This window comes from Onychostruthus taczanowskii, unplaced genomic scaffold, assembly GCF_017590055.1.
Source record: "Onychostruthus taczanowskii isolate IOZ18803 unplaced genomic scaffold, ASM1759005v1 scaffold41, whole genome shotgun sequence".
In the NCBI taxonomy this organism is placed as follows: Eukaryota; Metazoa; Chordata; class Aves; order Passeriformes; family Passeridae; genus Onychostruthus; species Onychostruthus taczanowskii.
Window position 1 is genome coordinate 2,335,712 of NW_024501571.1, and position 27,928 is coordinate 2,363,639.

Here is a 27,928-nt window from a genome sequence, read left to right on the forward strand (position 1 = left end):
TTCCTTGCAGGGCTGTTTGCTCATGCAGGTACAGCATGAGCTACTCTAGAGTTTCTCTAGTCTGAGGAGCTGGGACTTGCTGGAGCAGTGTTGTCTGCTGGACAGATACATGAGAGGCACATCTGGATGAGCAGACGCTGTGTTCAGCCCATATCCACCATCTTCATTTGCCAGTTGCAGTGTGCTGCCATTGGTACCTGTGGTGTTGCTGCTCTCAGCAGTGCTGGAAAGGTACAGGTGAGAAAACAAGAAGTATTAATGACAAATCTGTGCAGGGGGAGGCTTCTGGATTACTTCTGATAGCCTGGCTTTCATAAATGAATGTCTTTAAACTGGAAGTGAATCCTGTTTCTGCCTTTGTTGAGTTTCTGTGCAGCTTTTCTGATCTTTAGTGGGAATCAGTGGACCACATCCTCTGTGCAGGCAGATTACTGGGTTCATTGTATCCAGTCAGAATCCTGTGTTCAACATCACATACCTCGATGACATGAAAAAAGTTATGGCTGGTTTGTTAGCATTCACATTAAAGGAAAACTATTAACATTCTTAGATGAAATGGGACTTAATTATAGCAAGCATTTGCTTCAATCTTAAACACTAATGTACGTGTTGAACTCCCACTGGGGAAGTGGTGAAGGTGCAGTATTTACACCCTGCTGAGCACTGAGGCTGTTGAGGAATACATGCTGTTTTAAAGAGGACAGACTTTGACAAATGGGTCTCTGTCTTATTACGAACATGCTCAAAAAGAACGTGCTGTATTCACCAGTGGGATAGGAAGACCCTCAGGCTCCCAGCTCTCATTCCAGCTTTTCAATGTGGATTTTTGTCTTGGAGTCATTTCTGAGAACATATTTACTAGTGCAGCTTAAAAAAGCATGTGTTTAATGTGTCTCTTTTTGTCGTTGAGATGATAAATCCACAGACAAATAACAAAAAAAAAAAATCTCTGGGGACTTTGGTAATAACTTGGGAAGGAAGAAATTCATAAAAGTAGGCTTGGGGTGAAAATAGCATCAATCCTTTAGGCATGAGACTTCTAAATCCCTGGCGTTTGTTTTGCAGCACCAAGAAGTTCACAGCCTCTGTGTTATTAACTGTAACATCTTTCTAAATTTTATTCTGTGTATCTCTTAATCCATAACTTTGTGCCTTACTTTAAACTTCAACAGTTTAATTTTATAAACTTCTTTCAGCAAATTACCTGTTTGGATTTTGCCTCTTGATTCTAAAGTAAGCCTTTGTTCAATCCTAAAAAAAAAAAGAGTGGTTAACATGAAATGGCTCCAAAATGTCTGACAAAATGCTGCCTATAATAGAACAAAGCATAGTGTTGTTGTAATTTATGATGTTTCTTATTGATTTGCTCATCCAAAAAAGCCTGTCTTGCTCTGCATTCAGTATCCAAAATGTTGTCTTGCACTGACAACCACAGTTTGTTCCAGAGTAATTTAAGGCTCAGCAACTTGCTCAGCATCACAAATGCAGTTGTTGCTAAAGCTGAGAATAGAGCCTCTTCTGTCATGGCTCAGTTGCCCGCTGTAATTGTGGGCCAGCTTTCCTACTGACTGAGTGAGTCTCTGATGTGACCAAGCCTGTTATAATGAACACTGCTACTTCAAATTTTGATGAATTTCCCTTGTTCAGTAATTTTTTTCAGTTTTAAAATACAATTCCTCAGTGAATCGTGGCAAAATATGATTGTCTAATTAAAAAAACGAAGCAGATGTTAATATTCTACTTTGCAGTCTGGAGTTCTCCACTGCTTGTTAAGCAAGCAGGTTGAGAAAGGGATTGTGTTGCAAGATGTTGAGAGACAACTGTGGTGTATGCAGGAACTTGAGCAACTTGCGTTAAAATGTTTGAAAGTGTTGTGGCAGTTTGGTCTGGTTTACTCAGGTTTATGGGACTAGTAACAGGTCAAGATTTTACAGTAAAGGGGCTTCCACCTCCTTTTATTTTTTAAGAAACAGTGCTCATATTTGCAGATCACCTTTCCCTCAGTGAGGTGCAGTCCCAGGAATTAGCAATGCAAGAGATGCCTACATAAATATCAATTCATCTGTCATCCTTAGTCATAAAGAAAGTTCTTCCAGTAAGTCCATAATTTTGTAGTTTAGGCATTCATGGAGAGAACTGGTAATGGATTTAGTGATAGGAAGCGTGAGAGGCAGTGCTTGAGCAATGTGACATGGCACAATGTTTCCACTTGGACTGCTGACTATTCACCTGTGACCATTTATTGGAATGCTTCTGCTTGGAAAACAGGGGTGTGCTTTTTTAAAAGTCTTGGAGCTCATTGGAATTTTAATTACAATTTTTCTGTGTGTGTGGTTTTTTTTATTTTTTAACAGCCCATTTAGTTATTGAAGGAGATCAGGAAAAGGATGACAGAAACACCTCTTGCCATTTCTTCCTTTCTTCTACAAATGTCTGAGACAGTGAGATGATATCCTGCTGAGGACACTGCATGGTGACATTTTTAAGGAGTCTTTAACATGCAGTTTATTGCCAGCATAGAAAGTTTGCTTGCCTGAAAGTTTCCCCTCTTGGGTTGCAGGCCTAGCAGGTGCTCGGAGCCCTCTAAGTTGTGTTTTCAGCAGCAGAACAAAGAGCAGGACTGGCTTCAGGCATGAAGAGGTGCAGCTGGCAGTGGAGGCTGTGATTGCCTATCAATAGGTATTCATCTTATTAATTAAGCTGCTGCTGTAAAACCCAGCTAGAGGACAGCTTTTCAGCCTGCCTGTTGTAAAGTAAGCTGAGTCACCTGTAAAATGATGTTAATAAGAGGGCTCCAAGGCTTGTGAGGAGGCTTTTTTTCAAGCCCTCTTCTCTTGGGGCTGGCAGCAGCCTCTTTCAGAGAAGTGGCTTCCAGGCTCTCTGTGAATGACAAATGGCACTCACTTCTCTGGAAGCTCTGTGTGCTGCTTTTGTGAACTTTGACCAGCAGGAGCCAAGCTGTGACCTCATACTGCTTTTGTTCCTCAGCTGTAGGCATGTTATAATAAAGACTTTCAGCCCTTTTCTTGGCTCTACTAAAGTCTTGTTTTTGCAGCCCTTTGGGTTTTTGGCTTCTTTAAGGATTTTCTTTATTTTTGAGCATGAAGAGGCAACAGTTTGCACAAATTATTTTCCTTTATGAGACCCATGTAAACTAGCGTATGACTTTTTGGGATGCAGGTGGTTTGTTTTAACCATTTGCTAGAAATCCTTGTAGTGCCTCTTAGGACTACTCAGTGGGTTTTTTCTTGTTCAAATTACATAATTCAGAGTTCTTGCATTTCAAGTTTAGGTTCAGTTCCACTTCTGTGGGACATGAAGCAAGTGAGCTGCTCTCTCTAAAGCCCTGGAGAATGATGTGAGGAGCAGAGTGGGGGGTCCTACAAACTCCAGCTCACCCTCCTCACAAGTGCTGCTGAGGAAGGACAGCCTGAGACTTTCCTCCAGGTGGTCTGTCAAGCAGAAAGGTAACAATTGTAGGAAATTCCTTTCCTGCCACCAGTTCACAAGCTCAACAAACAATCCCTTTGCTGAGGCATTGGGGTCATCCTTCTAGTTTCTTACTCTTCTTTGCTAACTACTTGGAATTTGTTAAACAGTTCCTTTCTGGAGGCATTAGGGAGTGGTGGTCTGTTTCTCCCTTCCTGAAACTTTTCAAGTCTTTCTAAAAAGACAAGAAAGAGAAAAAGTTGACAGTAAACATCCTAGAAACAGTCTCATGTCACCATACACAATAAATTGTTCTGCCAAATCATATGCTAAAATCTCCCTTGCGGTCATCTAAGCTTGTGTGACTGCTTTGGTTTTAGGTATTGACATTCTGGGATCTTCATTCCAGGGAGGCTGAGTAGCCAAAGGCAGCTCAGTTGTGTGAACAGCACATCAATCCTGTTCAGATGGAGGCTTGTTTCTTTAAGAGGACAACACCCTTCCGCCTGAGCAGCGAGGCTGCTCTGCTGCCCTTTCATGTGCAGCCTTCTGGCTGATACTCAGCCCTGCCCTGGTGCCACAGCTTCCTGATTTATGAGCTTGCAGAAGCTGCTGATTGTAGCTGCTCATCAAGAGTACCAGTGACAAGTCACCACATTTGACGGACGTGACTGTCAACCTTTTCTCAGTTTTTATTTTCTGTAAATTCCTGGGTTTCAGACCTCTCATTCTTCCCATCAAACAGTGAGCAGATGATGTTCCTCTCCATACCCTGTGGAATGTTGTGTTGTTCACTGTTGCATTTTAATAGTCATGTGTATTGGGCTTGGCTGTTCTAAGCCCACTTGTAGCTTCCAGGAGGCTTGTGCTGGCTACCATACATTCCTACACCCACTCAATCCTTTTAAACCATTAGAGCATCGTGCTCTTGGTTAAGGTCATGAATAGGGCGTGGAACAGCCTTTTTAAAATTTTTCTTACTCTACCTCACTTTTGGAAGATTGGTCATCAGTTTTACTGGTGTCCTCATTTTTGCTTTTACCTTCAGGTCTTGTTTTCCATCCTGTGTAGTGGTTTCTTTTTCTGCAGAGTTGCAGTGTTTTGCCTCATACTAAAATTTATCTGTGCCAGCTGAGAGTGGATAAAACAGGTCTGGGCAAGGAAGGGTGTCTCTTTGTGGACACAGTGCAGGCTGGAATGTGGATGTAGTTGCCTGAGCCAAGACTAACTCCTTGAGGTGAAGGTTTTATTTCTTTCCTGTGATTAAGCTGGGAGTGTGTTAGTTTGTAGCAGCAATATGTTGAAGGAAATTATTTCTTTTTGTTTCCTTCTGTCTGTTTCTAGGAAATCTCCCTGTGTTAAGAAATCAAAACAGAGGCTGGATTCTTGCTCTGAGCCATTGTCGCCAGAGAAGGGAAAAAAGCAATATTTGCTAGTGCTGGGTTGTTTCTTTTTTTCTTCCTAGGAAAAGGGTTTCTTCCTAGAAAATGAAAAGAACTGGAGTTGTTGAGTTGGCAGGTAATTGATACATATCTGCCCGGTCTGAAGAAGTACTTAACTTTTACATAACTACCTATGGGTCTGTTTAGGAAGCTGCCAAGCTGCAGTGAACTGTGTGGTTTTCATTATGTCAGTGTATTTAAACTTGTTGCAAATGGTCTTCTTTTATGGGTGGCTAGAATTCCTTTTAAGTTGTCATTCAGAAAACCCTAGAGGGGAGGGGAGCTGTGACAGCTCAGCAGATCGTGCTGTGCCCTAACTCCAGGCAGGATGCTGCTGTGCCCTAAGGAACAGCACGTGGCACGGAGCAAAATCTGGTTCAGCACCCCTGCTGTGCTCCCTTGGCAAGACTTGGGGATTTACAGCACTGGAGTAACTGAGGCAGCATGAGAAATACTTTGCTTGCTTGGTCTCATTTTTGATGCTGTAGCTCCTGAATGCATAACTACCTGATTAATGCAGAGATTTTAATCTTCTGACCCCCTTGCAAACACTTATTAATTGCACTCATAGATTTTAAATTTGTAGAACTAGAAGGGATAATTATGGTCCTGTAATTTGGTCTCTCGGTGCAGCTGAACACAAATGTTTTACTAAATCAGTGGTTTTATTCCCCCCCTCACTTTAGAAGTGTGCTCCTTACTTAAGGAATTTGTTTTCTAGCCTCAATACCCAGTCATCAAAATTTCTCAAAGCATTGTCAGACTTGTTGCTTATACGATTATTAGGCTGGTATTAATCTTCACTTCTTAAAAATCAAATGAGCAGAGCTGTTAGAACAACCTCAACATAGGACACATTCTCCCATTTACAGATGTTCCTCTTCCATTTGCTTTTTAACTTCCTAATTTCTTTTTAACAAAGAAAACTTTGTTCACTGTACAGTTTGTTTGCTGTTTGTCATGTTTAGAGGGTTGCTAAGTAACCTGCCTCTTCTCTTGCGCCAGATTTTCTCACATTTCTCACAAAATTACAAAAAGGTAATTTTAACCTTTTTGGCTTGTATCTGATATAAACTTCTGCTTGGTTGGATATTTGCTAGGACCCTCCATCATTATCATCCTCACTAACGTCACAGGATCCAGAAGAGGATTCCTGTTCCAGGAGAATCACCTACACCCTTTGGTCCTGGGCATTGTTTGCCTCACTGGGACACAGAGTAATCTTTAATCTTTCTCTCTAGATCATGTGAAGAAAATACAGAACAAGTGGAAAACTAACCAATATCAACATGTTTCTCTTCCCTGAAGGAATCTTGCTAAAGTTCTGTGAACTGGACTTGAGCAGCATTTTTTCGAGGTTCACCAGTCTCCTTTTAGGTATTTCAGGTCAGACGTTTGAAATGTTTGCAGTCTCCCAATTGATAAGGGGCTGCTGGCTGCTCTGGATTTTCCCCTCTCCCTCAGAAGTACCTGTTTAATGTAAAACCTTTTGCATCTGAAGAATCACTATTCTCTAATGCTCATGTTTGCAGAAAGAGAATGACTTAGAAGTAAGACTTTCTGCTAAAATTGTGCAGGATTTAGTATGTTTGTTCTTTCAGTTCAGCATTTTTGTACATAAACGTGGATTTGGGTCAGTCTTCCCACTTCTCCCTCCCAAGTTTTTCTATCATGTTCTGATTTGCAGGAAGTCCTTTACCACTGGGTGCCACTGTTTGATAGTTCTTAACATTTGCTTCAGTGAAGCCCTGAAGAAGCTCTCCCCTCGCTCTTTGGACTTCTGATTTTATATGAAGGCTCAGTTTTCATGTGGCATCCCGTGTTTCAATGTAGGAAAATTTGATTCAAACCAACTTGCCCTGATTTTTAATTTAGCGGTCCAGCACTGATGGTGCACTGTAGCTGCAGGGAGTATAAACTGATCTTATTTGCTTTTCTACTCTTAAATTCTCTTTAAAAAATGTGTCATTCTACAATTGCATGTGAATCACTGTTGACCCATGTATAAATAAATTTCTTGTTACCTTTGGGGATTAATCTAGTTGCAAACTGTGCTGCTGAGTGCCTTTCCTAAGATGCATAATTTCAGTTATCATCTCCTGAAAATCATGTTACTGCGCTATAATTACCTGTGTAGTGTTTTGGTGGAAGTTGAGTATATTCAGTTGTATGCCTTTGTCAGTCATGATTTATTCCTTTCAAAGGACTGACACAGATGAGAGGACAGCAGGGTGTGCATGACATGCTATTGTTCTGCAGGGCAAAAGCACTATAGTCACTTAGGGTCTTTTGGATGAGAGGTGTCCAAACCACCAGGTCTTCTTGCCATCAAAATGGCTTTCCACACCCCCAGCCCTGTCTTGGGATTTAGATAATCACAGGGTCCTGAGCAAAATGAGTATGTTGAATATAAAGTCCTTAAGAAATATGTAGGGAATTTAGAAAGACAAGTGATATAAGATGCACAGTGTGTGTTAACTGCTGTTCATCCCAGACTGGAACCATGGTGTTACAGTGGGTGGATCACAGATCAGGATTTAGGGAAGATGAGTGCTGTTCAGTGTGCAGTGTCCTGCTCTTCATCCTGTGTCTTTCTTGTCTTTTCTACTGTCTGTATTAAAAATTAGATTGAGTAGTTTGTTGCAGTGAAAGTCAGCATCTGAGTTTTGCCTGTATCTTACAAAAAGGGGACCTTTTGGAAGTTCTCCATCGTTTCCTCTCTCAGTATTCTTAAAGCACCTTATGTGCAGACCTCTTCTTGCAGCAGGAGGGGAGAGGCTCTTTTTTTTCTTTTTGTCCTCTGCCTCTCATTACACAACTGCATTGACACATCTTGAGTATTTTAACCAAACAAGAGAAGAAAGAAATGCAACTATTTAGACCTGATCCTTTCAGCTGGTTTGAAGGCCAATGGCAGAGAGCTTCCTTGCAGATCTTGCAGCCTGAGAAAGATTTCTTTAGGATTAATACAAATTCTTCTCATTGGAGTTTTTAGTGGAAGGAGTGAGGTTGTTCTTAAGGCTATTTGTGTCTTCTTGAATCTCCTTTCCAAGTAAACAATAGACCAAGAGGAAGGAGCCAGTTTGTCCTCCCCAGCACTGCTCTCCAGGCCTTTGCCTCTCTGGGGGTCAAGGCTGTTCCCTCCACACCCAAGACTTGACTGAGCTTCAAAGCCCTGGAACTGTTAAACAGCCTGGTGCTGTTTAAATTGAATGGGAGCCATGAGCAGCTCTTTGCATTTGAGAGAATTGTAACACTGCCCCAGATCTTGCACTCTGCCTTCCTTTAGGTGTCAGTGCCAATGCAAACATCTTTAAAATGACCCTCTTTCTTCTGGCTTCTCATGTATTGGATGTTTTATCTGTGCTTTGTTGATGTTACTCTCAGCAGTACTTAAGGGAAGAAAATTAGTGTTAACTGGATTTCCTTCAGATTTTGAGTGGGTTAGATCATCTTAATATCGTCTAAAGTGACAACAGGAGCAGCTTCAGGAGCCAGCAAGCTGTGCTTCTTTCCATATCCTTGACATCACTGAGATTGCTTTGGGCTGCTTAATCAAGTGAGCCCTTGTTCCTGAGAGAATTCTATGTGGTCTGCCTGTCTTTTGGCAGCTGTGGAACTAATGAAGCCATGATACCTAGTGTCAGGGGAGTGCTGTGAGTTAAACTGTCCTGGCATGGGATGGACAGAACTTTGTCAGCCTTGGGATGGGATGTGAGATTTTGAAGTGCACCACAAGAAGCAGCGAGATTGGTAGTTTCTAAGATGCTCTTCTCTTTCATGTGTGGAGCTGTAAACAAAAGCCAGATGCCTGCTAAAGGGTTTAAAAGGTCCATGATGTTAATTTTGCAGAACAGTAATGTAGTAAATAACCTGGTAGCAAGATAGTACTCAATGGGCAATCGCAGGCACACGCTGCATTGAATGTGTTTGATTTTGAGTCAGGTGGATACACTATTCAGATCTAGAAGCAAAGCTGTCATCACTGAGAAGTGGCAGCCTTTTTGAGCAAAGAACGAGGGGCTGGGAGGAATTGCAGCCACCAAGACCTCTCTGGTCCACCCCTCTCCCTCCTCAGTGTAGCTGTGTTTTGCCATGGCCCTTCATCCTCCCTTTTAGCCACAAAAGACAGCATGAGTAAGAGTCAAATTTCTTTGCTGGTGTCTGGCTTGAGCATCTTGGCTGGGAAGAGTATTTTGTATTCTGTTTTCAGGAACTCTTCCTTTGAATTAAAGGGTGAACCCTGGGAAGTTATTAATGATATCTATAATCAAGGATTAATCAAGTAAATCTCTCTAGTCGAGTGCCTCTTACTGCACTGAGAGCATGCAGATAAAGGCGATAGCGGTGTGGGCTTTCATGTGCACACAGTGCTGAGGTGCTGCCTGCAAAGCACACTCTGCATTTAAGCAGCTCTTCTGCTTTCTACCCAAACTGGCTGATACAAGGTGGTGCTTGGTCATGTAACATCTGAGCAGAGACATGCTGAAGAATTTTTATTTCAGTTCCTCTTGAAATTGGAAGGGGGAGAGTAAAACAAGATTATTTTTTTTTTCCCAAAGAATGCCTTTGGGTTACTTGTAGCAAACTGCAAGTCTGTGTGGTAGTTTAAAAAGCTAAAAATGTAAGTCTTAAAGTGTTTGATGGTTTACAGTACAGCTCAGAACAGATGTTAAAGCTTTTTCAAGATATTCAGTGTTTGAGCTAGTGCTCCTGTGGAAGATATTAGTTCAAGAATTTATTAAGGTAAAAAGGAAATCACGTGAATTTAGTCTCAATGTAACTTTTGGATCTAGTATAGTCTATTATTTTCATGTCCATTGGTATTTTTAGGCATTTATTTATCTGCTTTTTAGGGGGCCTCAACTCTACATTTGCTTTCACAGCTGGAAATAATTGTGGGAATCATTTGAAGGGTGAAAATACCATATATATTTGTAATAATATAAATATATGGTGTCTCACAGGAATTTTTATATTCAGATTCCATATGTAGAGGGTGATTTCTGGTATGAAGAATATCAGATAGAAAATAAATGCAATTCCCTGAATGCCATATAAACATGAGAGGGTTGGGGTTTTTTTGTTTGTTTTTGTTTAGTTTTGGTTTTTTGTGAATATTTTTCTCCTGTGGAAGCCATGGAAGCCCTCTTGTAGCAAAAACTCTGGCAGCTGCTGAATCCTTAACCTGGCATTGTTAAGATATCTGTTAAAAACACTGGTATCTGTCTGTAGTTCTCTCTGTACACATGTTTCCAGTGTTAGTACCATTAAGGGACTTCTGCTGGAAAAAACCCTCTGTAGACAGAATAAAAAGTAAATAGTATTGGAAGCAAAGGTATCTGCTGGACATGTTCCCCTAAATCTGACTCAACACTTCTGGCATGCTCTGGTTTGGTTGTATCTCTTCAGCAGGACCAATTTTTGAAGGGTCTTTTCTATTTTTCCTGAACTTACTTGTGCTCCAAGGAAATTAAAAAGAGAGTTGCAAGTATGTGAACATTTGGTCTTGGCTCCTCAAGGCTGAGATACTTCTTGATTACTCCAAGAGCATCTTTTTGTCTGGAAACATTAAACTTCTGTCTGGGAGGATACTTGAAGCAATTTTTCTACAGAGGCATTTTCTTTGTCTAGCAGGATGCTGAAATTGCTTTGCAGTTTTTTGAAGAGTTAAAATTCCTTTTCCATGCAGGATCCCCAGTTTGTTCTTTCTCTCTGTGTCTCAAAATCCACATATACCGAAAAAGTGGTGGACAAAGACTGTGTTCGTTACTCAGGCACTACAAATTAAGGTAGATAAATGCTTTTGTGCTGCTTGTGCAGTAACAGCTAATTCAGCACATGCACTGGGAAAGCACCTGCCAAATTAGTGGGTGTATTAAACTTGAGCCAAGCTCAGCTAAAACATCCCCTGAATCCAAATCTCCTTTATTTGGAGCGAGGTAGCAAGGAAACACAGCCATGGATTGTGCATTCTCAGTCGATCGTGTAACAGCAGATGGTTAAAAGGAGCCTCTCGGATGCTCTTCAGGCAGCATATTCCTGCTAAGTGATTATTTGGATTATTAATGTCCCACTGTAGCACCTAGTGATGATCTGAAAGCAGCTTTATGGGCTGTGACTTTTGTGGTGATGAGCACTAGAGACTCATGGAATTAATAATGTTTTAATTGTTATTGCTTGAACATTGATTAAACTTGTTTAAGGACTTCTAAGGGATTCTGTCATCGAGCTTGACTGGATTATTGGTGTGAGCCTGAACCTCAGAATGAAACTCGAGGGATAAACTGCTCTGTTCCTGTCTGCTCTTGGTGTGGTGAATCCTTTGTTGCCTCAGTTTCCTTTTTATGTGCAACTTGCCTGTGCTGTGTAAATGTTAGCTTTGACAGGGTGTGGGTAGAGATCACCTTATCTTAATTGTATTGTTTGCATATAATATTACACAGTGACTGTGCAGGACTTCGTCAGTGGCCAGCAGCCAGGCTGAGGTTTGCCAGGGGTGTGAGAGAATTCACTGAGTGGGAACTGGGCACCCTGTGTAGCTGGCTCTGTTTGGAAAGCCTACTTGAAGTCATTTGCAGCTCAATCACACGTGGAAAGACTCTTCTCTTCCCAGGAGAGTTTTTATTCATTCATGTTTGCTACTAGTGGAGTTCATGTTACAGTAGGAAACCACAATTCCTGACCTCTGAGTTGAATACATGTTTTAAAAATAGTGATGAGACAGAAGAAAGAAGAATAAATAAACTTCACTTTAAGGGCTTGCTCAAACCAAATCGATGTGCTGCAAATTACAGCACCACACTTTGAGAAATGATTGAATCACATTGTTTTTCAGGGGCTTGTGTCAAGAAAATTGTACATTGTTTATGGCAGTTGTAGAGTAATTCTGTCTTTTTCTTCTCCACCTAAGCAAATAAGAATTATCTTGAAGAAGCAGCAGGTTATTTTTGGATTTACTTTAAAAGAGAGCTGTTGATGATAAATGTCTTCTAGAAGACTCACAGGTCCATCAGTGCAACAGAACTGATAGAGGAGTAAGGCAAAACAAATATTTACAGAGGAGGTTTATTTTGGGTGGAGGTTGGATATGTAATATTTGAGTTATTTTAGATGTCATAAGCTTGATGTGAACACTGAGGAAGAATGAAATGTTATAGCTTTATGTAAGAAAAGAACTGCAGCTGGTTTTTTTTATCCACCGTCTGTGCTAAGGAGTATAGACCTACAAATGTTAACAGCCTGACTCTGTGTGGTGTTGAGGGGTTTTGGGGGTTGTTTTTGGTTTTTATGTGGCATGCTATGGAGCAGTAAGGGATCTGAGACGTGATTTTTGCCAAGGGCCCCCAAGATGGGCTGTGGTGAAGGCGGAGGGACTGGGCTGGCTCAGAGCAGAGGTTTGGCAGGACCAAACAGCAGTCCCCTCTGCCTGGGAGGTGCTTTCCAAGGAGATTGAGCCAGGCTCTTCACCAGAGTGCATGGTTGGAGCATGAGAAACAGCAGGCTGGAGTTGAAACAAGAGATTCACGTAGGTGTGAGGAAGAAGCACTGTGAAGAAAGATGGAAGGGGCCATCCACAGAGGCTGTGCAGCCTTGGGTGTCTTCAGGGTCTTACTGGGAAGTGGCCTGAGAAACCTGCTATGATTTCATAGCTGTTCCTGCTCTCAGGAGGAGGCTGAATTAGAAGTCTTCCAAGCTTCTTGTGACCCGTTTTCCAGTGATCCTGTGTATTTGGCATGTGTGGTGATAGCTGGTTGCTTGATTGAAGCAAGGAGGACTCAGAAGGGGTGGCAGGAGAAGTTTTCTTATTGAATGATCAGTGTCACTAAGAGTTTTCTGCCATGTACAGCAATACATTTCAATAGCTTTGAACTGTTGACAATTTTTATAGTCATTTCAGAGGTCCCTGTGAGACCTGACACCCCCACAGAATTCAAAAATCCTTTATGTGAGCTTGTCTTGAAGAACTCATGAAGGGGCCACCCTGAGAGCAGCTTACACTGGTGAGCTGTTTCTCACTGAAGTTGCTCCACAGAAATTAGGTGTTTGAGATGTAGCACCACTAAAACACAGTTCACATCATGCATTCTAAAACAGAAGCTGAAAGATCTTTGCCAGGTGTGCTGGACACACTCAAATCTGGAATATCCTTCTTGCATCTGCTGAAAACTTCCATGCTGTTTTGCTTCCTCACCTGCAAGCAACTGCAGCTGGACAATGGTGGTACTGTTCAGTTTTCATCTCCTGAAATATCTCCTGAAAATCTTTCTGCCGTATCAAGTGGATTTGATCAGACCTGAGCAACAGTATGAGATTCCTACTGAAAGAAAATAGTTCAGAGATTAAACTGTGGCTGAACATAGGTTTTGTAGTCCATGGGGTGAGACAGGGAGGGGAGGGCTGGTAACAATGGGATCTGAATTAAAGCACATAGTCAGCTTTTGCTGGAAACAGCACAGCAAATCCCAGTGATTCTCTGGTTTGTCCCATAGCCCCATGAGCATGGTGTGCAGCATTCAGCTGTTCTGCCAGTCAGGAGAATGGAAGGCCTTTTTCTCTCGTGTCCCATTGATTCATCTCTGTAAACCCACGTGTGTGAGAGTATTTTGGGGTCTGTTTGAGGGGCCAGCATTTCATCAAACTGACAATTGCAAATTCTGCATGCAGATGTTCAGAACAGTGAAGAGAGACAGAATTTCCCTGAATGTGCTTTGTTTTTCATGCTGGTTATCTTGTGAATGGTGCTTTTTAATGGAAAGGGATATGAATGGTCACATATGATTTTGAAAATTATCATTTACTTGTCAGCTATTGATTAAACATGTTGCAATTTGATGAGCAGATAAGTTTCCTATAGCAGGATAGGGAAGTGATACTTTTCCAAATTAAATAAATCATGAATTCATTGTCTTCAGGTCAGTGAATTTCTGTGGATTTTCACTGGGTAGAATACAGTCTTTAAAGAACAACCTCACCTAACTTTTTTCTCCTCAGTTTTGCCGCTCAAAAGTCAGTCCCCCATCACAAAAATTGCAGATCTGGCCATTTCCACATGGAAGCTTTTGCTCGATACAGTTCAGGGCTTGCTGATCCTCAGAGGTGTTTTCCCCAGAGCTGACATGACACTAACAGCACAAAATGAGACTTGGCTTTTGATACACATTCACAGTATATAATATAGACAGTATTTAAAATGTCTTTAGGGTCTCAGTACTACTGATCCAAGTATGTTTCATCTGAATAGGCTTATTAAAATCTATAAGGGTCTTCTGACACTTAAACTAACTTATTTGTCAAGTTCTTCTCAAAAAGAGGGAAACTCTTGTCTCCAAGTCACCGAATGAAGGCTGTTGGAGATGCCATTGTTATAAAGTTGCTGCCTATTTAAAAAATGCTACTGATGTTTTCTCTGAGAGCCTTTACTTTCTACAGACAAAACTAATCCAGCAAAAGCATGACTGTTGCCAATGTAATACACTGCCTTTGTTGTTCACGACATCTTTAAAAGGCCTTTCAGTGTAGATTCACTACAGTTTTTCCTGTTTTACAGATACTGTGAACAAGGACACTGAACCCAAAGATCCATTTCCCATTCCAAGAAAGATTATGGCTGAACCAGACTACATAGATGATGACAATCCTGAATTAATTAGACCTCAGAAATTAATTAACCCTGTGAAGTCATCCCGGAATCATCAAGATCTCCATAGAGAGCTGCTTATGAATCAGAAAAGGTAAGAGTCTAAAAATCACTTGTGCCACTCTCCCACCCCAAACACACAACTTGAGTTTTAGTTTCATTAAGATGACATTGTCCCCAAAACCCAGCAGGCACTGTTTGTTGACTCAGATCTTGTAAATTGAAAGACTGATTTTTAAGCATGGCATTTTATTTCTGTTTGAGTTTCAGTGCAACAGCTTGCCTTAGAAGGCTTCTCATTTTGTTTTTCTAAATACTTAGAGGGTCAGTTCTGAGAGGAAGCAGTTCAGTTCTCCTCTATTACATTTCATATGAGTTACTTGGCCACTGTAATTTGTCTTGTACTCTTAATGTTATCAAGTATTTGACAAAATTTTGGTATTAACAGTGAGATGAAAAAATCTGTGAGCTTTCACCATTCCCAGTGCACTAAGTTTATGAGGCCATTGCTCTTACATCAGAGAAATCATGTAGTTTATTTCACATTTCTCTACTTATTTGATCTCTCTCACAATGCAGTGTGATAGTCTGGGGCCTGCTCTGCTGCTGCACAAGTGTTTCTGTGGATGTTTTGCAAATGCTGCCTGTTCCTCTCTGGGATGGGATGCACAGCTGTTGCTCTGTATATTGCTTTTAGAGATGTAAACAGCCATGTCTTCATTTCATCAACTTCAGACACACAAGCACCTGGCCCTGAAATAGCTGAACTATTAATAAATCTCTTCAGCAACAGAGAAGTCATTTAGAAAACACATTAAGAAAATAGCCACCAGACCACCTGGTGGAGGAAAAGGCAGAAAGCTTGTTGATGCTCCTTTGTTTAAACCAGCCGAAACCAACTATGATATCAATTGGTGATTTGTTGCATTAAAAACACCCACAATGGACTTTTCAAAGGCAAGGTGTGGGGATCTATAAAATAGAAGTGGAAGAAGAATATTTCAGAGTGCATTTGAGCAGAAAGCTGGTGGTAGCAGCCAAGGTCACCCAGGACCTTGATAAAGAAGAGTAAAAAGCCATGAATTTGGCTACTCTAGCACAAGTGGATTTGTATATTTGGCAGTTTTTCTATCTCTTTTTTTTTTTTTTTAAATATTTTGGCATTGTAGTATTTTGAGGGGAGAAGGGGTCTTTTTATATGTAGTAGCAAAATCCTCACAAATGCTGGGCTTAGAGACTTAATTCTAAATGAATTGCATACACACTGTAGCATTTCTTTAGAGATGAAGAAGGAGAGATATTTTACAGAATGCCATCAGAATTGGAAGAAACTGGCCTAAATAGGTGTTTGTCCTATTTTTTTGTTAATGGGATTAAACATCAAAGTCAGTTCCTGGCACCGAGAAGTTTATAGTCATTGAAAGAAAAATAGTTGAAGTTTCCTGATGATATTAATCTAGAGGATGTGGAGGCTGCAGTAAATTAAGACTAATTTTTTTCTTTTAAGTTTATGAAAGCATAATGCACTTTTAAATAGTATGGAGTTCTTTTCTTCTAGGAAAATATCCTATTACACAGAAAAATTGTGCAGACCTCAATACCCTCTCTTCTCTTATTGTAATTTTGATTAGCTGCAGTTGGTAATTTTAGATTCTTATTTATTGGTGCAGAAATAAATACTTAGAGGATTTTCACCAGCAGAAAAAATGGTATCTTTTAGAGGAGGGTTAGTCTTCTGTGCTTTGTGTCACTGTAGTAGCTCTGATAGGAGGCTTTTCAGTAATGTAGGTATTAGGCTCTGTTCTGCTTTGTTACAGCAAACTGTCAAATGTATGGAGAACTTTCAGTGCTCTTACAGAAGTCTGCTTAACACGCTGCTTATTTTGTTCTGAAGACTCAGTGTAGACATCAGCAGCTTCACTTTTTGGGCTCATCAGCTCTGAACAGCCAGAAATGGATGTTGGAAGATGTTAGTTGCTGGTCCAGTCATTCTCCATGCCCCCTGTGAGCCCTGTCTGTCAGGTGTAGAACTGGTATAGTTATTTACTTGCAGAAAGGGTAGTTGTTTTGGGGATTAAAAAATAGGATTCAGGTGGTGCTATCTCAAGGCACTGGTCACTTAAATTGTTTTTACTTATTAGGAGTCAACCTCAGCTCTGCAGAATATTGGTTCTGTCCCTTACAGAGGTTTCAGCCCTCTCAGCTCTCATTTGTGTTGTAACACTCTTTGCTTGCTCTGTATCAAAGCCTTAGGATTTGTGTTTTAACCAGAACACTCACCAGGACGTGATAAAAGACCCCAGTTAATCCAGTATCCACCAGATTTTTGTTTTTCCTTTTTACATAACAGTGGAAACAGGATTGACTTTATAGTTCTGTTACAGATCTGCCACCCCCACCTGATTGGACTGAGGGGTTGTATTTACTTGTAGCTTCTGCAGGCTGCCTTTGTTCAGCACATCTGAACCAGTCCGTGCCTCTGCTTTGTTCTGGTGCAACCTCAGTGAGAAAAGCAGTAACAGTGATGTTACTTAGCAGCTGCTCTCTGGTTTGTGGCTGTTTTGACTACTGATTGCCAGGGTGGAAACTTCCACTGACTCTGCTCTCACCAATCAACTAGTAGTAGTAGTAGTAGTAGTAGTAGTAGTGGAAATTACTCCAGCTTTTCCTGCCTAACTTCAGTTTTATGTGATAAAATGTAATTAAAATAGCATGAAACATAAAATATGAACACAGTCTTGTAGCTTCTGTTACACTCAGGCCATGAGATCTATTATGAGAAATAGGGAACAGCATTTGGTGTTGCTAAATATTTGATTTTGCTGTCAGGGTATCTACGGGGATAGAGTGTTGCATAATATATGGAGTCATTCCTAGATGCCACCATAAAATGGCATTTTAATGTTTTATTGGACATGCTGTCAGGTTTGCATATTAATGAATAATTAGGCAACCACAGATGTATAGCAAGTAGGAAGGGTAAAAATATGCTTTCTGAAAGCTTATTCAGGTTATTGAATTTCTTAAAGTTGAAATAAAAAATGGTTGATGTTAAACTTAACGCTGGATGCTTTCACATAATCGTCTTCCCAGGAAAGACAACAATAACAAAGACAAATTTCAGATCTCTCTGCTCTGCCCTAAGTGACGCTAATACCTGAATAACAGGGAGAGCTTTGAATCTTACTACAAATTTTGAAACCATCATAGCGTTACAGAGATAGAACAAATAGCTGAAGTCACAAAAATAAGTAGGAGTGAGTATCCATGTGTGTGCCTGTATAAATAATGTCATGTATCTTCCCAAGGAGTGAGCTTTCTCATTTCAGAGTAGCTGGCTTGGAAAGCAATTTGTGCTGAACAGGCTCAAAACATTCAGTTCATGTAACATCTAAAGGCTTGTCAGAGGGGGAATCCTCCAGGCTTTGTCTGGTCTCCAAGGTGATGGCAACTTTTTTATTCCGGATTTTTTGTTCTTAGGCTCTTTGTGATGTTTAGTGTAGCCTGGGATCTCTCTCTGGAAATGGCTTCACAGACAGGTGTGGGTAAAGCTGTCACATTTTCAAGGAAAGGAGAGAATCCATGATTTCCAGGAGCAGTGTGGCAGACCACTTTTTAGTTTTGTCCATGCAGACTTCTGTGGGCAGAATAGCCTGCACAGGACTGTCTGAACGCAGTCCTGAGTTATCAGGCACCAAGCAAATTCTTCTTGTCCAAAATTCGTTTCTAGTTCTGCTGGCATCTTGATCTGTGATGTTTTTTTAGTCCATTCTTTTGGAATCAAGAGAATACAATGAAGATGAAAGTCAATGAAGTATACAGGAGAAATACTACCATGCACATTAAAGGGAAATATCTTAAAGGCTTAAATTTTAGCTTAGGGTACTGGTTAGCAATCAGGCAAATATCTGCATGTTTTTTACTTTTATTTATTTATATCCCAATGTATCTAAATAGGCAACTACTTGATTTTAGTAAAGCTGCCTGCAAATCTGTGTAAATTCCTGCTAATTGAAACTAATCTCTTTTTTCTCCCCCTCTATATAACTTGAAGGGGTCTTGCACCTCAGAACAAGCCAGAGCTACAGAAGGTGATGGAGAAAAGGAAACGAGATCAAGTTATTAAACAACAAAAAGAAGAGGAAGCACAAAAGAAGAAGTCAGACTTGGAAATAGAACTACTGAAACGGCAGCAGAAACTGGAGCAGGTAAGATTAGGAATAACTGGCATTTACACATCTGCATCTGAGCTACTCACCTGAGGCTCCCTTTGTAGACAGAAAAAAAGCAGCAGCCAATTTTTTGGCATATTTCCCTTAGTTAAATTCAGGTATCTCTTAGGATAAGTCAAATCATGCTCTTTAATTGCCTGTTGTCACTTACTGTATAGGAACAGTAAGTTCCTATATGGGAACTTACGTATGGGTCTGCCTTTGGTCAAATGAATCCTGCACCAGCCAACAGAAATGCCTGTGGAGCACTGATGCTGTGTAACCATTGAAACTGTGGTGATTTAGTCAATTTTTGTAGTCTAACTATGATCCATTAAGAGTGGCTGTTAGGCTGAAGTGTATCAAAATTACATTTAATGAATTAAAACAAATTGATTCTCCTGGGTAATGTAATAAACTTTTAAAAGATCTTTTGTTGTCTTAAAATGTTTGGTGTTTTCAAGTGAAAGAAAAAGTCCTCAGACCCTGTGCATGGAGATGATGTAGAGTTGGAGTTCCTTGTGGTGAAGCTTTTTGCCAGGCACAGGACCAGCCAAATGTCTCTGTGCCTCTGAAAGCACTCTGTGTGCCTGAGAGGAAATATCTCTGCAGTGAAACAGCTCATCAGAGAAGTCACTGTGCATCGAGCAATTTTAAAATAAATTAATGCTATAAATAAATGCTTTAAAACAGTACCTCCTGTGTTTCTCAAAAGAAATCAATTAAGCCAAATAATTGCTGTTAAAAATTACATATAATCCAATCATTATAGGTTTTAGGGTTTTATTATAGGTTGGGTTTTTTTTTTTGTTTTAATTAGGTTTAGAAATATTTTTGGAAAAAGCTATTGTATTTTTAAGTGTATCATCCGCTCATTTTTCTTATGTCTCCTAAGGGCCCAGCTTGTGGGAAGATTTGATTTGAAACTGAGCCATCCAACACAGATTATGTAGATCAGAAAATTCTGTTGGAAGAGGAAAAGCCTGCCCATGCAAACAGTGCTGTGACTTTGTAAACATCACAAGAATGGCATTAATTGACAACATGACTCATGGAGGGACATTGTTCTGATTTATAGAAACAAGGCATGTCCCTTGTCAGTGAGCCAGAGACAAAGGAGAGATTATTAAGGTGTGCTGTACGTGGTCCCCATTAATCAGGGAGACCTTGGTCTGATGAAAAAGAAAAAAAAAAAAAGCTCTTTTCAGGCACTTCTGTTAGTTTTCTAAAGGGCTTTTTCCTCCTTTTCTGCCAACTCAACTGCCTTCCCTGAGAATCGCTAAGCAATCCATATTCTGTGCCATGTGTGAGCCTGTGCTGGGTGGGCACTGCAGAGCCTTGCCACACAGAGCATTTCCATTCCTCACATGCAAATTTCAAGTGTCTGCCTGGGCAGGAGCTCCCACTTGGTTAAAAAAGTCAGTGAATGGGCTCTCAAAAATGAATGCTAAGGGCCAGCATAGATTTTTTTGGGATTTTATTGCTTTTTGTGATAGACAAATCAGATACTCTTAAAGAGGCTCAAGTTAGATAGATACAGAACTTCATACCTAAACATTCAGAAATCAGTTCTGCAAGTGTGCTCAGTAGTAGCTGTTCACGTGTTCTCCCACGAGGCACATTCTTCCTTGTTCTGTTGTAAAAGCCAGAGAAGGGAATTACTGTTGTTTCTTTAATGAAGATGTCCAAGAATTTCTTAAAAAATGCTTCATCTTGTTCTTGTACTGGGCTTGCAGAGTTTTTGTCTGTCTGGCAAAGGTGGACATCTGGAACAAGCTAGAGCCAAGGATTTGAAAAGATTTATTGTTTCTGAGAACAGATACTCCCAAAGAAAAGCAATTTTATCTTTTCCATGAGACAAAGAAAGGAAGCAATTTAAAGAGTTGGCATGGCCAGTTATTCAAACCTTTCGTTTTTTGTCTTGTATTTCAATGATGTGTTTTCTAAACTTTTTTTTTTTAACATGTGATCCCCTTTTAAGCTGGAATTGGAGAAGCAGAAGATACAGGAAGAGCAGGAAAATGCGCCTGAATTTGTCAAAGTCAAGGGCAACTTGAGGAGGACGGTCCAGGAAGCAACAGAAGCACCAGACTCCTAGAGCCAGAGCCTGCTTAGACTTCCAGCTTTCCTGCAGAGAGAGGCTTCTGCAAGTTGTCTCACATTTGCCCCTCAAGAGAGAAAATAACAGCATCCAGCTGACACTTACTGAAGATGAGATTTTTAATTCCTGGGATGTGTGGATTTAAAAGACAATATCGTAAACAGATCGACTTGCCAAATACAGTCCTGAGATCAATGAATAAGGAGTGTCTTTGTCAGTTCAGTGTCATGGCTGACATGCTTCCTCAGAGATTTTAACCAGGGATACTAGAGAAACTCCTTCAGTGTTGCACTGCTTTAACTCTTGTGATCCTCGTTTAGTGGAGATACACAGATTGTATTTTGCTTTAAAACAGAACAAAAATCCTCCTGTTATATCAAGCTTTGCTGTGCAGGTAGATTTCCTCCACCTAGACCTACAGCTTGTGTCCATCCTACAATAATGTGTGTTTAGTTGGAAGTTTTATTAAATCTAGGAGAATATGAGGTGTGCTGATTACTGCTGCCCATCCCCACTAGGATAGGTAGGTGTGGGCAAGATGAGAATGCTTAAAATTCACCAGCAGTGAAAAGTTAAGCAGCCTTAAAGCCCATTTCTTGCTGTTTCACAAGAATTTGGGCTATGAAAGAACAAAAATCTGATGATACTTTCACAGGGAGACCTCAGAGGCTGATTTGTCTCTGTCTGTAAACTTACACTGTTGTGTACAGACCTGTGAAGTGCTACCTGTGAATTTACCTCTCAAAGCAAAATTATCTGTCTTCTACTTTTCATGTTTTGAAATCCTGCTTACTTTGCTGTTGTGGCCTTTCTCCTCCAAGGAATGCTGGGCAGGGTACAGTGTTAACACATCACTTGGTAGTGTTTGAACTCATTTCCTGGAACTGATCTACCATCAGTTCCTACTCTTTGCTTGCAGACACTTGTTGCAGTCTCTGCAGTAGAGAAGTGTTTAAACCAGACCAAACCAATTACTGGAATCTACTGAAATGGATTTTTTTTTTCCCTAAAGTGAGGCATAAAATGAAAATCATTTTATCCCATTCTTCATTCAGCCTCAAGAAAGAAGTTTGTTACCGCTGAGACTTTGGGTCCAATTCTGTCATCTTCTGCCTTTCCACATGTTGCCCCAGTGACTTGCCATTACATAAAATACTGCTCAGCTTGCACAGGGATGACAGAATCTGATCCTTCATGCTTATGACTACTGGTTATCCAGGAAAGCCTGGGATGAGGAGTGGGGAATAGATTGCTCATGTAGGATTATAGAATTGGATTTTTACCTGGTGTGATTGCAGACATATCTTCACAATGTGAGAAGAAACCCTCATCTTCCTTGGTCAGAACAGTCCTAGTTCTCACTGGAACTGTGTTCATACATACCTGCTGAGGATCTAATCCCTAGCCTTTGCCTTAGGATGCTAAACACAATAATTTCTACTTTGTAATTACATTGGACATAACTGTTTGAGAACACTTTTTATTAATATCAGCAGTGGCATGTTTGTATTGTAAAGGTGTGGTGGAGGGTTGTTTGCTTGGTTTTTATAGTTCCTTTTGCCTTTCCTATAAATATTGGACATTTTAAATACAATTTCAGATTAGCACTGGGGACAATACACTCACAATTAGAAATGTTTCCTAGATACAGACTTTAATTTGTTAGGATACAGGCTTTTTTTTTTTTTGTGAGGACATAACCAGATTGAGGGTAAATTGAATTGTGATAAGCACATTGCCATTGATTTAGACTTGCAGTGTGACTCACGTCTAGAAGATTAAATGTGAATATGGTCTAAGACTGTTCAGATTATGAACGTACAAAGGACAAAGGCCAAATGTAAGACTCTTCCATGTATTATCTCAACAAAGGAACACCCTGAATGCTGCAGGTACTTCCCTCTCTTTTTCCCTTCTCCTGGCAAGAGAGGATCCTTTCTGGCAATAGATCATTCCAATGTTGCACTGATTTTGTGTCATGTTGTTGAGACAGCACCATGTCTGAGACTTCCACACCCCACTCATGCTTCATCTTAGCTGTTCCCAGCCTACCAAACATCCTGCCTCTTGGTTTCAGTTCCACATTAACCATCTGCTCAGTATGGAAAAGTCTAGAATTGAGTGAGGAAACCTTCCTCTGGCTTGAGCAGACCATTTGGTGTTAGCCATTTCCCCTTGGTGATCATGGCAATCCTACCACACATTCACAGTGAAATGAAATCGGTGGCACTGGGAGTGGTGGGGGACAATGACCCCCTCTTTGGCTTCACTGGCTGTGTTGGATCTGGCCCTCAAGGCTAAAGGCAGCCTGCTTTCTCCCCAGATTAGCCTGTGATTTAGGGTAGAGTTTCTGAAACACAGGAGACCAGAAAACTCCCTTGTACATACAGCATGAAGTGCTTTTTTTGTTGTTGTTGTTTTTCATTGGAATTAACTCTCTGTGTGAACAGAACATCACCGTGTGTGTTAGAACATCTTTGAGTCCTGCTAATCCTGGGAACCCCAGCCACCTTCATATCAATTTTGACAGGAAAAAGCTTGTATTTGAAGTCAGGATTGGGCAGCCCTTCAATGGGTGGCCAGTTAGTCACACCACAAGTGTCCTGTGCAGCTACTCAAGTAAGAAACTGCTTGGCAGTGAGTGTAAGCAATTCCTGCTCTGCCCTTCAGCTATGTGGGTTTTGAAGCAATCCAGCGAATACTTCAGTGATCTGAAAATTGCTCACTTACCACTTTGTACTTTTTTACAAACTCTTGCTTTTGATAGTATAGTAGTAAATTTTTTAGCATTTTTGTGGCTTTAACATTCTGTTAATATCTGCACTTGTTTGAGTGTACATATATAAATATATATAAATATAAAAAGGGAGCCTTAATGGATTTGTTTTCATAATTTAATATTTTTTGTATTTGCTCTTGTATAATTGTTTTTAACTAAAGGTATTACGAGAATGAGGGTGGAATACTTAGAACCAAAGTTATGCTTAATAAAATCTACTACATGCTTGGTGTATGTGGTGTTGTCTGTCATATCCTGCCAAAAGCAAAACCTTGGGGGTTGCACTGAGATATCCAGATTGTTTAAAATTCTGCAGTGTGGGGGGAAGTATCAAGATCATGATGACTCTTGGTTCCTTAAACCCTGTGTCCCTGTTTGTATCTGCAAAAGTTGACAGAAGGAGTTTGCTGTGTGTCCGAACAGTGTTATCCTTCAAATAAATTAGAGGCAGGAAGTTTTTAACAGGACTGTGCAGCTGTTCAGGTAATGCAAGGTGAGGCAGAGCTGAGGGAAAACTTCTGATGGGAGTCAAGTAATTGTGGAAATCATTCCCTGTCAATCCTTGGAATTATCAGCATTGCAATAGCTCCAGTTCAAATGGGAGTGAGAAGAGAGTAACGAGCCTGGCCCTGGGTTCAAGTCCTACAATGCTCCTTTTAATTTAGCCAATGCTCCAACGTGTGGTTCCAGTAGGAAAGACTTGGGCATGAGAAGGAAGGTGCAGGCACAAAGGATTTGCTGGGTTAGGGTCAGACAGCTCAGTGCCAAAGAGCAAAGTCCTGTGTCAGCAGCAGGTAGGGAAGGGACAGGGCTGGAAGAGGTGTGTGCCATCAGATCTCCACTAAGAGAACTTGCACTGGTGAGCCCTGGTCAGCTGGGCAGGTGACAGTGGAGGGGGAGCTGGAGAGGAGCATGGGGTGAAATGAGGTGGGGGAGGAGGAGAGCAGTGAATTCAGAACAGATGTCAGGAAATGCTTTTTTCCTTCAGAAAGTGCTCAGCATGTGGAATGGGTCCTGGCAGTCCTGCTGATGCAATGAGGCTGGACCCGCTCCCAGAGCTCTCGGATGTGGGGGAGGTAAAAAAGAACAGAGTTAATAAGGGGTGAGTTTCTGTGGCCTGTTGGAGATACTGCCCTGTGCTCTCCTACCTCAAGAGTAGCCAAATGTGTTTTGAATTACCCTTCAATATTTCACTCCAGCTCCAGAAGGAAAATGGCCAGGGCATGTGATCTGCTTTTGTAGCATGTCCAGAAGAAAAGATAATCCTCCTTTTGTCTGCTTTTTTGGATTGCATTGAGCTAATATGTTTTGTCATGTGGCTTTGCAAGCACCATTCCACTGGGGGCTTTGCCTGTGCTCCTGTGGCCAGAGGCAGATGGGTTGTGTCATGCCATAGCTGTGTGGGAAGAAGCTCCTTGAGGTCCCTTAGCTGCTCTTACAGGGTCTGTGGACAGGGTCTGTAACCTGAAGTGCCTGGTGGCACTTAAGAACTCAGTTGCACTTAAGAAAATAACTGGAGACCAAAGAGCTGCTGCTGTGCACTTTCCATAGGATAAAAACTGATGTTTATAGAGGGAAGAATGGGAAGGCAGGTTGGGTTCTCAAGGCTTTGCAATAGAAAGAGCACCAACACTTGATGAGATCTGGAGAAGTGGAAATACAAGATACTTTTTCCCTGTCCTTGCCAGTTGAAACTGTTTGAAATCTTTCATCTGTCAGAATAAAAGGTTTGTGGTGCTGTTGTCAGTATTAAGGACAACTCTCCTCAGTGGAAGTGATGGAAACTGTGGCCAGAGGAAGTGTTTGGTGGTGGTAATAGAGCACAGATGTCCTGCCTGTCACTCCAGTGTTTGTGTTCCACAGCTTAGACATTGCTGCAGACCTAGGTGAGGGCTGCACTGGGTCCCACCCATGGCCTGCAGTGCCTCTCTGAGGTTAGCAGGGACTGCTTCTGTTCTCTGGGCTGATTTTGCTGAACCTCAAATACATGCATTTGAGCTACTCATCCACTTTTCCTTGCTATCAGAGCAGAGCAATCAGCTCTGTGGAGTGTATTCTTTTGACTGTGCAGGAGCCCACAACGCCTTACTCACAGGGAACATTGTCTACCTTGGCAAGGATTCTGAAGCCAGGAGTTCAAATGCCACCTCCAAACCACCCTGCTCTTTTTCATGGAATTTTGTGCCCCAGGATAGATGAGGCACTGGATGCCTTCAGTAAATTTGGCCCTTCATGTCTGTGTGGTTGATAACGTGATGAAGAGCCCATCTCTGCACTGTGCTCAGCAGCTCTGGTGCTTGGTGCCATGGAGTCAGACATGCACTTGAGGAGGATGTGAAGCACCTGAGAAGGAGCTCCAGCAGCCAGAATCACCCACTGCTACAGCCACAGTACTTAATTATCTAAGCAATCATTTTCAGAATTACCTTCCATTATGCACCCAAGCCTGATCTCTCAGGTGGACAGCACAAGCAATTTAACACAGATTGAAGCTGGCACATGGAAACTTCAGCCTGATTAGATGGGAAGGAGAAACATGTTTCTTTCCCCCTCTTCAGCTATTCGGAAACAAATCTTTAATAATGCAATCGAAATGCCAAGTCTACTTTATTGTGCTCAAAAATTAAGAGTGCCCAGAAAGCCTAAGCCCCTGAGTGGGGTTCATTTAAGGTAAGTGTTGCTTGGTACAGAAAGGCAAAGGGAGCTGCCTGTGGAGTCAGGACATGGCAACCCAGCCCATCTGAAATGGTCTCCCTGAAGGAGAGGTTTGGGTCCATCTGGTTATCTATCCTTTAATTCTTCCTTTGTAAATGAAGCCCAAAAGATTCTCTGATGAAAAGCTGATCAGGATTTTGCTTTCATCAGTAGCAGCAGAAAAAAAGAGACCCCTTAAGTTTACATTGTTAAACCTGAAGCATCCTTCATTGCTGTGGTTGTGGGTCATAAGGGGTGATTTTCTCTAATGTGCAGTTTGAGCTCTTGTCTTCATCTACCTTTGTTTTGGTGCTAATCCTTTCAGTGAATTCTGCTCCATACAATTTCAGAGAACCACCTGCATGAGCTGAGCTCAGCAACAAAGTGGATTTGGGGAATTTGCTAAGCCCAGTGGGCCCCAAACCTCTGGTTTGTTGGGGAAATTTTACTCTCATTTCTAGCACAGATAGAATTAACTTCTTAAAAACCAAGGAATAAGTTCTCTTCAAACAGAGATCTTGCATTTTTTATAATTTTCTTATTGCAAGGGAGTTACTTCTGCTTCATACCAAGAACTCTATTCCCTGTGTATTAGGAAATTGTTACTATAACCAGACAAGAGGTGAGCTGCAAAATAGTGCAGGCCCCTCTGCAGGTAGAGCCACTCATGATGCTGGAAAGCAGGGGTTGCTGTCTGGGGAGGAAAAAGGAAGAACAGACAGTGGGAAGGCAAGTGCCTGACTGATGAAGGTTTCCACCTTGTGCCCAAGGTTCAGCAGCAGCTCTGAGGATGATGCATGCAGCCTGCATCTGTGTTCACATCTAATGTGCCATGTGCTTTTTTATTTCCCCTTAAAGCCTCATTGTGTTTTTGATTCCTTTCCTATTGTTTCCTTTCCCAAGCTCTTCCTGCCTATTCAGCCCTCCTTGCCTTTGGATTATTTCCCGGGGCTGATTTGTAATGAAAGGCATTTAATTAACAAAGAATCCTTGGGATGGATCCTGAAATGGGTGTTTGAGGCTGACTGCTGCAGCATGGAGGGAAACCCAACCTGAGCCCTTGGTTTGTGAGGAGTGGAGATGAGAAATATTGGGTATGCAGGGATCAGGAACAGGTGGGAATAAAACTCTGGGTGGCTGTCTGACAGAGCATAAATGAGAAACTAATATAGACATCTCAAAGCTTTTATCTCAGAGCCCTAAAAAGGACTGTGATGAGAAAAACCCTAAGGGGGTGAAAAAGAGAATGGCAAAAGTTTGTTCCTTCATTCCTTCTCTACTGCCCCTGACTTTGTGAGACCCCACCAGGAATGCTGCATCCAGCTCTGGGGTCACCACTACAAGGAGGAGATGGAGCTGTTGCAGTGGGTGCAGGGAAGACCACAAAGATGATCCGAGGGCAGGAGCATTCTCTCCTAGGAAGACAAGCTGAGAGAGCTGGGTTTGTTCAGCCTGGAGAGGAGAAGGCTCTGAGGAAACCTCATGGTGGCCTTCCAGTACCTGAAGGGGTCTTACAAAATTGAGGGAGAGCAACTTTTTATGTGGGCAGATATCACAGGACAAGGGGAGATGGTTTTAAACTAAAAGAGGAGAGATTTAGGTTAGATGTTGGAAGTTCTTTACTCACAGGGG

The 27,928-nt window shown here is 41.3% G+C and overlaps 1 protein-coding gene across 2 annotated transcripts in view; it reads left to right on the forward strand.

Annotated features, from left to right (window-relative positions):
* The window catches only part of FAM107B (family with sequence similarity 107 member B), a 59,098-nt gene extending 35,262 nt beyond the window's left edge, over window positions 1-23,836 (forward strand). For both annotated transcript variants that reach the window (XM_041413447.1, XM_041413448.1), the window contains 3 exons: window positions 14,422-14,605; window positions 18,566-18,719; window positions 20,704-23,836. In XM_041413447.1, the coding sequence (XP_041269381.1) occupies window positions 14,478-14,605; window positions 18,566-18,719; window positions 20,704-20,820 (399 nt within the window). In that variant the 5' untranslated portion in view covers window positions 14,422-14,477 and the 3' untranslated portion in view covers window positions 20,821-23,836. The remainder of the gene's footprint in view (window positions 1-14,421; window positions 14,606-18,565; window positions 18,720-20,703) is intronic.
* Window positions 23,837-27,928: the final 4,092 nt, after the last annotated feature.